Here is a 12,629-nt window from a genome sequence, read left to right as displayed (position 1 = left end):
TTTTTTCTCCGAGGCATGAAGGAATGGAGACCCATGAAGGATTATGTTCACAGGCAGGAAACACTGCAGATAGACTACCCATAACTTCATTCCTTTTCCCTGTACCCCCCCAACACCAATCAAAACATGGTAGAAAACACATTAGTGAACACTTAATGAGTAAGAATGATGTTGTTTTAAGTGAGTCATTTGATATTTTGATAATGTGAGAAGAGGTCACTCTTTGTCACATATCCAGAGTGAATGAGACTCAGTCCAGCCTATAAGATACTGTCTAAACTAAATTTATATCATGACACGTATCGTGCCAGAATCAGAAAAGTATCAGATAGGCATCTGAAAAACAAAAGTGGGGTGGAAAGAGACAAATGGATTTTTTTCCCCTAGATATTCTTGCTATGCAGTTCAGGCTGGCACTGAACTTATCATGTGGCCTACACTGGCCTCAAACTTGTGGCAACACTCTTGCTTCAGCCTTCCGAGTGCTTGGATTACAGGTGGGTGTCACTCTTGGCAAAGGGGATTTTTAGAATGAGAATTACAGAGATATCTGCAGACCAATGAAGTCTAAAGCACCAGGTTAAATGTGTTTATCCCTTGAGAGAACGTCTGAAACTTTAGTAGTTCTCTGCAAAATCATTTTCCTAACAACCCTAAATTATTTTTGCCCTTTTCACTTGCACTCTCTCTCATATGAGGGCACAGTGTGTTTCCTAGAGGCTATGGGGCATTTTATATCACCACAGACTAAATGCAGAATCCAGCTGACTTCTACCATGGCAAGAGATGAAGAGATTTATAAAAATGCAAAACAATTCTATTCTCATTAATTTTGGAAAATACAGTTATTCTTCATAAAAATTCATTTACTTTAGCATGTAATGGGCTTGTTTTAAAATTATTAAATATTTCTAAAAACATTCTTTGAGGTCAATACTTTTTAAGAGGGTAAAGTACTTCTGAGGTCACAATGTTTTGGAGCCTCTACATCTAGGTGTTAAACAATCTTGCCTTTTATTTGTTAGGTAAATTTTTTGAAATCACTAATTATGTTCCAATGTTTTTCAGCTTAGAAAATTCTGCATTAAGTTTTAAAGCTCAGCCGGACATGGTGGCGCATGCCTATAATCCCAGCACTTGGGAGGCTGAAGGAGGATCACTGTGAGTTTGAGGCCTGTCTGGGCTACGAACTGAGACTCTGTCTCAAAAAAACTAACCCCTCCAAAAAATTTTAAAGCTCACTTAAAGGTTTTTTTTTGGTTGTCTTGAGACAGGGTCTCACTTATGTAGGTGAGACTGACCTGGAACTCATTATGTAGCTCAGGCTGGTCTCGAACTCACAGAGATCCTCTTGCCTCGGCCTCCCGAGTGCTGGGATTACAGGCGTGCGCCGCCATGTCCGGCTTCACTTTAAGGTTTTTAATAAGATGAGAATTACAAAGATACAAAGTAACTTCATTCCATAGGTGGAGAGATATATGGCTAAGAGATTTGCAAGGCTGCGTAAATGCCAAAATTCCATGTCTGGGGACAGTTAAGCAACCATAGTTTCCTTTTAGACTGTGTCGGCACGGCAAAAGCAGCCCACATTCCATTAACTCTGAGATAGTGTTCTTAAAGCAGAACTAACAGTTACTTCCTATGTGAATTTTCCCAATTCTGTATCCACCATTTCTTGGCTGAATCACTGCTAACATGTTTTTTGAGACAGGGTCTCACTATGTAGTTGAGACTGACCTGGACCTCACTATGTAGCCCAGGCTGGTCTTGCACACACAGCAATCCTCCTGCCTCAGCCTCCCAAGTGCTGGGATTACAGGTGTGTGCCACCACACCTGGCTACTAACATGTAAGGCTCATAGGCAGAGACCTTCCTGTACTTTTTTTTTTCTTGGTAGCGGGGATCAAACTCAAAACTTTTGTGCTTGAGAGGCAGGTACAGCGCCTAGATAAATCCCTGGCCCATTACTGTACTTTTAAAAAGCTTGCAGTTGAAGGAGCAGGAGAGTGGTTAGAAGAGCAGGATAGAAGGCTTCTATGGGGTGCACTTACCGACAGACAAGCTCGCCATCCATAGCATCCTGCTCATCAGTGCTGGCAAAGGAAACCCGCCCACCGATCACGGCTCCAATGATGTACACCAGCCAGGTCAGCCGCCCTGCAGCAGGAGGAACAGGGCTGTCATTTCTTGACCACACTCCTCACTCTGAGTTTCCATTATCATAACAGTCTGGTAAAGCCAGGAAGTCTTACTTTTCTTTCTGAAGGTGGCTATTACTCTGCTCTGGTAAGAGTGATACCATGGGGATGTTCATCAGATAGCCTGCTCCTGGATCAGGTACAGCCATTATTTTTAGAGTGCAGAACTCCCTTAGAGTTAAACACACCCACAGTAAGTCTTACTCCAGTTAACTTTCCTAGTCCCCTGGCATTTATTCTTTCATAAATACTCTTCTGTATATGGACCTGAGTCCGAACAGATCCTTCTAGGGGATAGGTAGGAAAGTGGGGTGGCAAGGCGCGAAGGGTTCCAGGAGCTCCTTCTCATAGGTCTAGAGCTCTCGGCACACCACTCACCCTCCTGTACTGCGATGTCCATTGGGCTGGCGCTGGCACTCTGCAGCAGCTCCTGGTAGGACTGGGCCGACTGGTCAAACAACTGCACAAGGAGTGCACAGGTCTTCTCATACTCGCAACGCCCAATGGTGGACAGCTGGTCCAACTGCTGCTGGACCAGACCTGTATCCTCCAGGGGGTCTTCTAAGCCATCTCTATCCCAAGGGAAAAAGGAAGGAAGCTCTCTTGAACTATGCCAGGTGATTTCTTTGATGTAGCAGATCTCTTCTTCATTTAACCATCATTTCTAATCATACAGGCCCCCATCCCAAAACTCTCCTTTTTTGAGGAAGGATATTTAGAAAGTTGTAAGGCAGATATCTTTACCTTAGCATCAGTCTTCCATAGGTATATTTTGCTTGTTGGCATCAATCTTACTATCTGAATCCCTACCCTTACTATTTGTCTGCCATGAACCTGGTGGTCCTATGCTTCTCGACAATTTGAGCACTTGGATTTTTGCTTTTCGCTTGTTGTTGACTATTATACCAAATGTATGAATATTATAGTCACACTGAGTAGGAATTTTAAAATCATGTCTATAAGCGATCTAATATCAGCTCATATAAAGTTTTGACACCAAGTGAATTTTGGTAAGAAACTGAAGAGAAAATTTAATTCCACACTTTCTTGGATTTCACAATTGCAGGTGAGGGATTATGGTTCTGTAGCAGGTCTTGCCTTCTATACTGGCTCCTGCATTCTAACACCGTGTCCTATGGTGAGCTCTCTATTGTTCCACCATATTTGACAACAGCAGTAGCAGCAGCAGGAGCAGCACCAAGCTAGCAGCTGAATTCCATGTGAGTTACCATGTGCTTGCTACACACAGTGCCAGGCTGTGTTAATTTAATCCTCATAAGAACTTTCTGGACAGGCCTATTATTAACTTTATTTCACAAATAAGGAAATAGAGAAACTTGCTCAAGAGTACCCAGCTATGGGCCTGGGACCTACAAATACTTCATTACTCCCCACTTAACTCCTTCCAGAAACTAGCTGAATGGGACAATGCTTTACAGTGAATTTCATGAATACTCAGGTTTTGATTCTGGGCAAATTAAGAATCAGAATTTGAAAAGGCTTAGGCTCTCAGAACCTAAGTAAATTCCTTTGAGAAATAGCCAGTGAAAAAAATATACAAGAAAGATCCCTTAACAAGGACAACTTCATTTTATAGAAGTCATTATTATTTTTTTTCTTGTACCAGGGTTCAAGCTTAGGATGTTGTGCTTGCCAGGCAGGCACAGTGCCACTGTGCTACATCCCTGGCCCTATACAAGTTATTTTTGAAAGTGCCTGACTTTTTTTTAAAAAAACTTTTGGTTTCTGGCCCAATTAATAGTCAAGGTTGACAGGAACCCTGTGTGAGTATAATGCAATCAGGGATCAGCTGCCTAGAATTCTCATGTCTTCTAGTAAACTTTGAAATCAGAGTTGAAAACTAAATTGTATAATTTTACTCATGTAATTATTTCTGTTCACAGTAAGCACCATAACCTACTATCACCCACAAACATCCTATGAAAGTTTCTTACATTTGTAGAAAACCAGTGGCAAGGACAAACCTGATGTGCTTTTGTATTCAGACATTATTACCGATGGCGAAAAATGGGGACATGAGTAGGATTCTAAAGAGAATGACTATTTTTTCAGACTTTTGCTTTCATATAACACTCTGCTGACGAGGAAAAATAACCATGAACAGTGTTAGTGTCAGCCTTGACATGGGCCTCATGTCAAGATTCCCCTTGCTAACTGGGTGTCTGATCTCTAGTAAGACCAACACCATGCTGCCAGTGAGAAAATGAGGGAGGCAGTCCAGGTTTCCTTACCTCAGTATGATATGCACAGATTCCAATCGGGATGTGATGTAGGCTTTGGTGACCTCAGGAGTATATGTTTCCAGCATGTGGGGTTCTGTGGCTTTGACATATGGCACAGAGGCTGCCAGCCGCTGCCACAGGCTCAGGAGATAGTGCACACTATTTGGAGCAAACTCCCAGTGCTAAAGACAAGAACAGAAGGCACTTTCTTCATTTCTGTACACAGAAATACAGATTTAAAAAAAAAAGATGCTAAGCTATCATGGGCAAAGTGTTTATTAGTATTTCAGAAATTAAGCATCTAATGAGGAGTTCCATATTAGCCATGTTAGCCAGACAAAACAGAAAGCTGTAAGTGATTTTCAGATACCAGCATACATGAGAACCACCAGGAGAACTTGTTAGAACTAGAGATGCCAAGGCCCCACCCTGGGCCTGGTGAACTGGAAACCTGGGGTGAGATACAAGTACCTATATTCTTCATTGGGCTCCCAGATGATTCTGATGCAAGCCATACAGTTTGAGACCCAATGTCCTGTGTCATGTGACTAAGAAAGCCACGGTACTAGCTTTCTTTTTACTTCTCTGCCTAGCTCTCTGTTCTAGTTTGTCTTTTTCAGAGAGGTTATGAGGAAATTCTTTCTGCCTTAAATTTAAATATTACTCTTGTAATTCTTACTTGGTTTTCTAATCACAGCCTCTGCACCTTCTTTCTTTGGTAGTATTGAAGACTGAATCCAGGGCCTGATGCAAGCTAGGCAAACGCTCTACCACTGTGCGTCACCCGCAGCCCCCTGCTTGCACTTCTGTAGATTTAAATGAACAGACTGCAGGCTGCCAGCAGCAACTGTGGGGTATGTGATGTCTAAAGTCACCTTTGTCAAGGTGGATGGAGGGAAGAATGTTCTTACGAGGTTAAAACCCCTGAGCAACAAAAGAGATCCTAATGTTTAAAAAGAAGGACAAAAGCAACCAGAGACAAACCTGTAGGCTGGTCACTGTGAAGTTGGCTATCAAGCGGATGACCTCAGGGTAGTTCTCCACCTTAACCAACTCTCCCAGTTGGTAGTTACTCTTCAATCGGGCCAGTAGTCTGCAAAACTCATGGTAATTGTTGGGGTCTGATAAACTCTGGTAACAGCACAGGAGGAAAATAAAACACAAAATGTGTTTCACCATACTTCAACAATGACATGTATTTAGGATGGGACAGGAAGGGCAATCTATTTCTAAACTCTTGGGTTAAATGATGATTTGGAATGATACCACCGTAACATGTTTAGTTATAATGTTTTTCACTTTTAGTTTTTTTTTTGGTACCGGGGATTGAACTCAGGTCCTTGCACTTGCAAGGCAGGCCACTGAACTGCTGAGCTAAATCCCCACCCCTGTTTTTCACTTTTAAAAGCAATGGTTATATTTACTATCTCATCCATTCAGAATAATCATCTATAAGATGGGATTATTAACCTCAATTGGCTGGATTTGATAAGGAAGCCAGAGGGACCACATGACTAGGTGAAGGTTGTAAAACTCATTAATGGTAGAAGTGGGCACCATCTAAGACATGACTAATTTCTTTGCTTCCCCCAACCAAAAGAAATCTAATAAAATATTTTCACATCTAACTGGTTACTAAGCAAACACTATAGTTTACTACAATGGTAAAGTAATATAATCATTTCATATATTTATACCATTAACTATATTAAATTTATCCCTGTTAGTGTGTTTATATATTTCATTAAGCAATTATAGAAAGTATTATAGATTTGGGGCGGGGAGACCAGGGATCGAACTCAGGACCTTGTGCTTATGAGGCAGTATGGTGTTGCTCAGCTAAATACCCAGCCCTGTATTATATTTCCTTATAAATATCTTGCTCTATCAGCATAAAAGGGCACAGACTTTGATCACTACTGTAACCCCAGGACATGGTCAGGGTCTGACACAATTTGTTGAGTGAACAGAGGAATATTTAAAGATAAGAATGGAACGGAGTATATTTAAAAATAAACTGCTATTATAAAAAAGACAACTATCTCCCCATCTAAAAGCAGCCCCATATCTTAACAATATACATACATTTAAAAAATGTAAACAAAGACAAAGACCAAACTTCAGATTCTTAGTTTCTTGGTGAAAGATGACTAGCTCCATCTTACTTCCCTGTATCAAAGCGATCCCTTTGCACAGCTCCTGCAGTTCTGAAACTACAGGATACACTCTCCTCTTGGGCACATTCTCTCAGAATTTTCCTACATATAGATTCACATAAATTTTCTGAACAGCAAGACTAAACTGTTTTCTGGAATCTCTGCTAAGTCAGGTCTGGGTATGAATTTCTTTCTTTCTTTCTTTTTTTTTGGTTTTTTTGAGACACAGTCTCACTATGTAGTTGAGACTGACCTGGGACTCACTATGTAGCCCAGACTGGTCTCGAAATCACAGTGATCCTCTTGCCTCAGCCTCCTGAGGGCTGGGATTACAGGCATGCGCCACCACACCCAGCATATGAATTTCATTCTACCTCCTAAAGCTGTCCTATATGTATATAACCCTATACATGCACAAATTCTCAAAAATCTTACCTGTGGATTTTCCAGTATTCGTTTAACACCATCTACAAGATGAGAGAGAAACTTGGCTCTCTCGGCATTGTTAAACAGGGATCTTCTAACCGAGGCAATCTGTACTAAGCAGGATAATACCTGAAAGCAGGGCATAACAAAGGCACACTAATTAAGACAGTGCAGCAATGTTCACCATACTTTGTCCCTTCCTACCATGTTCTTCAGGGTATAGTATCTGAAGCAGCTTTATAAAAGGAAAGAGCATCAGATCTAAATTGCACTGTAACTGTCTAGGGTTACAATCAATTTGGAAAGTTCCTTTAAATGTTAGTCTTCAATCATGTCAATGGCTTGAGTTTTGCATATATATCTATATATAGCCTTAAAAATATATATCTATATATATTTATATATATAGATTTCTATTTAAGGCTTGAAAATATCAAGCAAGTTATAGTGTAAATAAAGTTTTAGATTTACACAGGCCTTTTGGCTAATCAGACCTTGCTAGATATTTATATCCTGTCCCTCCCCTACAAATCCATTTTGATCCTTTCCCTCCATGCTCTGTTCCTGGTAGGCTGACCTCTGTCAACAACAGCCTAGGCCCTCCCTCCCTATCTCCAGGCTGGCCTAGGCCTTTGGGAGGGACCAGCAGGAGATGCGAGGCCAGAAGGAAGGGCCAGGCTGGCCGAGCTAATCATCGGACAGTCATAGCTCTTACTGTTGAGCCCTTCCTGGGTTTTGGCTTCCACTCTCCCCAGTGTTTCCTTTTCTTATCCCGAGGTCCTCCCTCTGGCAGCCCCAGGCTTGTGCATCACAGAACAGAAAAGCAGTCCACTGCAGAAACACCATGGAAAACACCCACTACTTCATGGCATTTTCTGTGTATAGTTCGTATACAACAGTATTATAGGGAACAATCTAAATAATGGACAAGGATTTTGGAACCTGAATGATTTTGAGACAGAGGCCGATTATGGTTTTAAAGGAGAAATACAGCCGGGCATGGTGGTGAATGTCTGTAGTCCCAGCAAACATAGTTAAGTTCAGGGCCAGCCTGAACTACATAGTGAGACCTGTCTCAAGAAACAAACAAACAACAAAACAAAAACAACAACAAAACCCAACAATAACAAAAGACATACATCATTGTTAACAGCTTTCAACAAAAGTAGCCAAATTACTGCTTCCATTTATCACTATGTAACATTTGCCTGGGGAGTTTTCCGACAGTATAAAAATCACCAAACTCCAGCTTGTGGCAATCAATGTGAGGTACATTACAGAGTCAGATTCAAGACTGGACAAAAAGAACTTGACTGTCTGTAGCAAGTAGGCAGCTGACAGGATTTTTAGTTTTTTTTATAATTCAGGCTGGTCTCAAACTTGAAATGATCTTCCTGCCTCTGATTCCCAAGTGTTGGGATTACAAACGTGTGCCACAATGCCTAGCTTGGAGCAATTTAAAAATAATAAAGACTTTATTTCTGAAGCTTTAGCCTATAAACTTAATCTCACAAGTCTAGATGTTTAATTCTTGTATTTCTAAAAAAAAATTTTTTTTTTTTTGGTACCAGGAATTGAACTCGGGTCCTTGGGCTTGCAAAGCAGGTGCCGGAACCCCCGAGCTCAATCCCAGGCCCTTTATTTCTAAATTTTACCTCTATGATTTTTATAGAATAAAATAAACTTAAGGCCCATTCCCCATTGCTATTTTTTAGAAATAGGTTTGCTTTAGAAATTGACTCACCAGAGGTGAAAATGAAGGAGGGATGGAATGATACAGGTCGAAAAACAACTGCAGAGTTGAAGAATCTAAGAATGCTGGGGGGAAAAGGACAAAAGACGTTATTGTATCTGCACATTGTTACTTGCATTCTTTTGGCACTGTCCTTCTGCTTATTTGCCTTACAGAAGGCCTATCTCCTTTGTGTTAAACTAGCAGGGTCTTTTTGTTTTCTTATTTATTTAAGTATTAATTTCACTCCTTTAAGAAACAGATTCATTCTTTTGATTCTCAGGAAACTTCAAGCAATCCAAATACCTCTGCCCATATCAAGAATTTAAACTTTTTATCCTTAGGAACATAAAAACAAACCAAAATTCATGTTCTTTTGTTTGATACTGTTCTAGGGCCAGGGGGTTTGATACTGTTCTTAAAGACAGATATTACCCTAAATAAATACATATCAGAAGTCACCAGGTGATTCATGCGAGGAGTAAAGTATACAACCAATATTATTCAGTAATTAAGAATTCTCCCGTGCCGATAGGATCTGCAAGATTCCTTCAACAACGTCTTGCATTATGAAAAATAGACATCAAAATTTTAAGTTTTCTCTTAAAGTAAACAAGAGATCATGGGGGTTTTCTGGATTATCCTGTGGACTTGCCACAGAGCTGAGTGGCAGATGGGTTCAGGTGGTGTGGATTCTGTTACCTGATCTCCAGCTGGTGGGAATCTGCACTGTACAGAGGTCATCTGAGGACTCGTCAGTGGAGGTGCCAATGAAATCAAAGTTCAGGCAGTTGTGGGTGAGTTTGAGCAGTTGCATGAGCAAGCCATGCTGACTTTCATCATTCAAGTTCAGATTCTTTCCTGAAGCCTGGAAAAAAATTGTCACACAGTGAACCCCCAACAATTGCTCCTCTCTTCCCAGCATCCTTAGATTTATGAGCAGGCTGTTAAGCCAGAAAAGGAAGGCTGTACTTCATTCATTCATTTATTTATGGTACCAGGCATCAAACTCAGGTCCTTGCACTTGTAAGGTAGGCAGCAGAACCACTGAGCTAAATCCCTGGGCTGGAAGGCTGTATTTCTCCACAGCAAAATGATAGTTTTCTTCCCCCCAAAAGATGCTGTACTTCTATAACCATAATGTTGTGAAACTACCTAGGCTATGAAAGTATCTTCTAATTTTCACTATTAGCATATGCTTACTATAAAAACATGAAGCTGGTACTTAAAAGAAATTCCCCTTTTAACACTTACTCTTTACATGCTATACATACAGTGGCCATGAGGAATGCTGAGGCAATACAAGACACATGAGGTGTGTATGGGAGGTCCTTGTAATTTCAGAAAGAACGAACTGAAAACTCTGAAGGAGTTCTGTGGAAGTTTTACACTCCGCCCTGCTCACTTTCCTTCTTTTTAGCAGCACCATTTCAACAATCACCAAAATTTAAATAATACCACAATAGAACTGTTATTTGCCTGCAGTGTGTCTGCATACTCCAGAGCTACTGTCACTGTAGATTACAAGGTTACACCACCTGCACCTCAGTGACTGGCTATCTACTTATTTGTTTCTGACAGGATCAATGAGGACTCAAGCCTCAGTTTTCCCAAATGCCTTTTCCCTCCAGGAGGTACAACAGCTTTCCCTTGCAGCTTGCCTAACCCGAGGATTGTTTGGGAATTTGGAAGTAGAAACTGAGTAACTGAGCAAGAGAGGAGTATCATTAATGGGACAAGAGAAAGAATCCAAATTTGCTTCTAAAATGAAACTTGGGAAATACTTGAAAATGAGAACAAAAACAATGAACAAAAAGCTAGAGGCTAATCCCATTTAGCTCTCCACAGTGACGAAGCATCCAAACACTTATAAATGTGTAGGACTCTTAGGTTAACATTTTTTCTCAGTTCAATTCTACCAATTAATGAAATGAAAACCAACTCTCCACTTTAAAACAAGTAATTTCCTTATGTGGTACTGTCTAGCCCTTCAGGTTATTAAATCTAAATGGATGTTAAAAATTCAAAATCTACTGTTCCTTACAGATGTTGCTTGTTTATCTGCTGACTTTAACTCAGCAGGGGACAGAGAAGTCAACCTAGTTGTATAACAGTGTAGTCTGAACCTGCTTTTGGAGCACTAAGGATCCAAACACCATAAAGCTAACAGAGTTTCATTCCACATATAGAGACGATTTTATGTGGTTATAAAAAAACAGTGAAATTTCTAATTCTGTGGTAAACTAGATTTCCTTTCAGATAGCAGCAGTAAGTATTCACTTATTGTTCTTTACCTAAAAGAAGAGTTTTGAATAAGGACATCACAATCCTCTCTCAAATTTCAGTGGTCAGTTTGGCTAGTTTTTTTCTATACCTGTAGATGTATGTGAGAAATAACGAAGAGATGCATAAACTGTCATGGCTCTGTTAGCTGCTGACCTCTAGCAGATTCCCATGCATTTTCAGCCTTTGGAAATAAATTAAGGAGCACAGACCATCCCACAGTCATACCTGTTTTAGTAAATTGCAGGAAAGCGTGAAGATATCAAATAGTGATGAATCTCGGAAAGAAGAAGCTATTTTTCTATGCTTGGTTAAAGGATGGGTGGTGTCTGCCTGTGTAGAAAAAGAACAGACCAATGCAAGTTTTAGAATTAATTGCAAAATAAGTAAATAATTGCATTCATAGTTTTTCATGGGGACTTCAGATAAACCAGAAGTATTTCCAAATTAAGAGAAACATGAATACAAATACATTATTAAAGCTTAAATTATTATTAAGTCATTATCTAGTGAGAAGATGCAAAGAGGACAGTAAGCAGCTGGTAGCTAACCAGGATCTCATTTCTCTTGAACTTATGAAGGAAAAACAAAAGGAGGGATGCATTTTTCTACTGCACATTTTTATTTTCCTCTGTACTTGAGAAGGCAAAACTCAGAAACAGTTGGCAGACATTGCTAATAATTACTGCATGTCATATTGTGGTTTAGTCTCAAAAACAGTTACAAAGATTGAATTTTGGTTAAAAAAAAAAGAAAAAAGAAAAAAAGAAAAGAGAAAAACCACTCAGGATAGAAATTACTGCAAAATTTCCAAAACAGACACTAACAGCCATGAACTTAAAATAACAAGAGTCTTGAGGCCAGGGATTTAGCTCAGTTGCACTGTGCCTGTTCCACAGTGCAAGGTCCTGAGTTTGACCCCTGGTATTAAAAAAAACAAAAACAAAAAAAAGGAGAAGGAAGCAGAAGGAAGGAGGAAGGAGGAGGAAGAAGAAGAGAAGGGAGAAGAAGGGGGAGGGGGAGGAAGTAGAAAGACGACGACGACGACGAAATAGTAACAATAGCCTGCAAAGGTCTCTTCATTCTCTACCTGCTTCAACATGGTTTATACATCATGAAGTGAGAACTTAATTTAGACAGTTTTATTGATTTCTCACTTATTCCTCTGTTCTAATCTTTTCAGCTAAGTTTTTTTGTAAGAAAAGACAAAATCTTTTACTTCTTTGGTATGCCTTCTACATGTAAAATACATAATAGGCACACAAAAAGTGGATAAAAGAATTTTAAGATTTTCTAGGGTATTTTTAGTTTATCAACTTTTTGAAAATTTAAATCTCTTCTATTTACTGATCAGTACATCCCAGAGTGAGCTCATTTTGTTTTTCCATAGTAAAGAGTAACTCAGCAAGACTGCTGACAGACCAACTCTTCCTTGACTTTATTTCTAAGTTCAAATACAAAGAAGTAGCATTTGAATCTGTCCACCGAAAAATGATGAAAAATTAGTTATTCAGAGGTCCAACCAGTTCTAACTTTAGTATCACTGTCATGATGCCTTAGATAATAAACTGCTGTATCATATATCATATA

The 12,629-nt window shown here is 39.8% G+C and overlaps 1 protein-coding gene across 2 annotated transcripts in view; it reads right to left on the bottom strand.

Annotated features, from left to right (window-relative positions):
* The window catches only part of Xpo7 (exportin 7), a 38,807-nt gene that overhangs the window by 18,902 nt on the left and 7,276 nt on the right, over positions 1-12,629 (bottom strand). For both annotated transcript variants that reach the window (XM_019207635.1, XM_019207638.1), the window contains exons 6-13: positions 11,268-11,372; positions 9,459-9,624; positions 8,769-8,842; positions 7,034-7,153; positions 5,427-5,573; positions 4,452-4,624; positions 2,578-2,771; positions 2,053-2,158 (exon numbers count right to left, since the gene is read on the bottom strand). In XM_019207635.1, coding sequence (XP_019063180.1) covers positions 2,053-2,158; positions 2,578-2,771; positions 4,452-4,624; positions 5,427-5,573; positions 7,034-7,153; positions 8,769-8,842; positions 9,459-9,624; positions 11,268-11,372 — 1,085 coding nt within the window. The remainder of the gene's footprint in view (positions 1-2,052; positions 2,159-2,577; positions 2,772-4,451; positions 4,625-5,426; positions 5,574-7,033; positions 7,154-8,768; positions 8,843-9,458; positions 9,625-11,267; positions 11,373-12,629) is intronic.

This window comes from Fukomys damarensis, unplaced genomic scaffold, assembly GCF_012274545.1.
Source record: "Fukomys damarensis isolate Sample0158 unplaced genomic scaffold, DMR_v1.0_HiC HiC_scaffold_18, whole genome shotgun sequence".
In the NCBI taxonomy this organism is placed as follows: Eukaryota; Metazoa; Chordata; class Mammalia; order Rodentia; family Bathyergidae; genus Fukomys; species Fukomys damarensis.
Note: the sequence above shows the minus strand (reverse complement) of the source record. Positions and strands in the feature narration are given on the sequence as shown.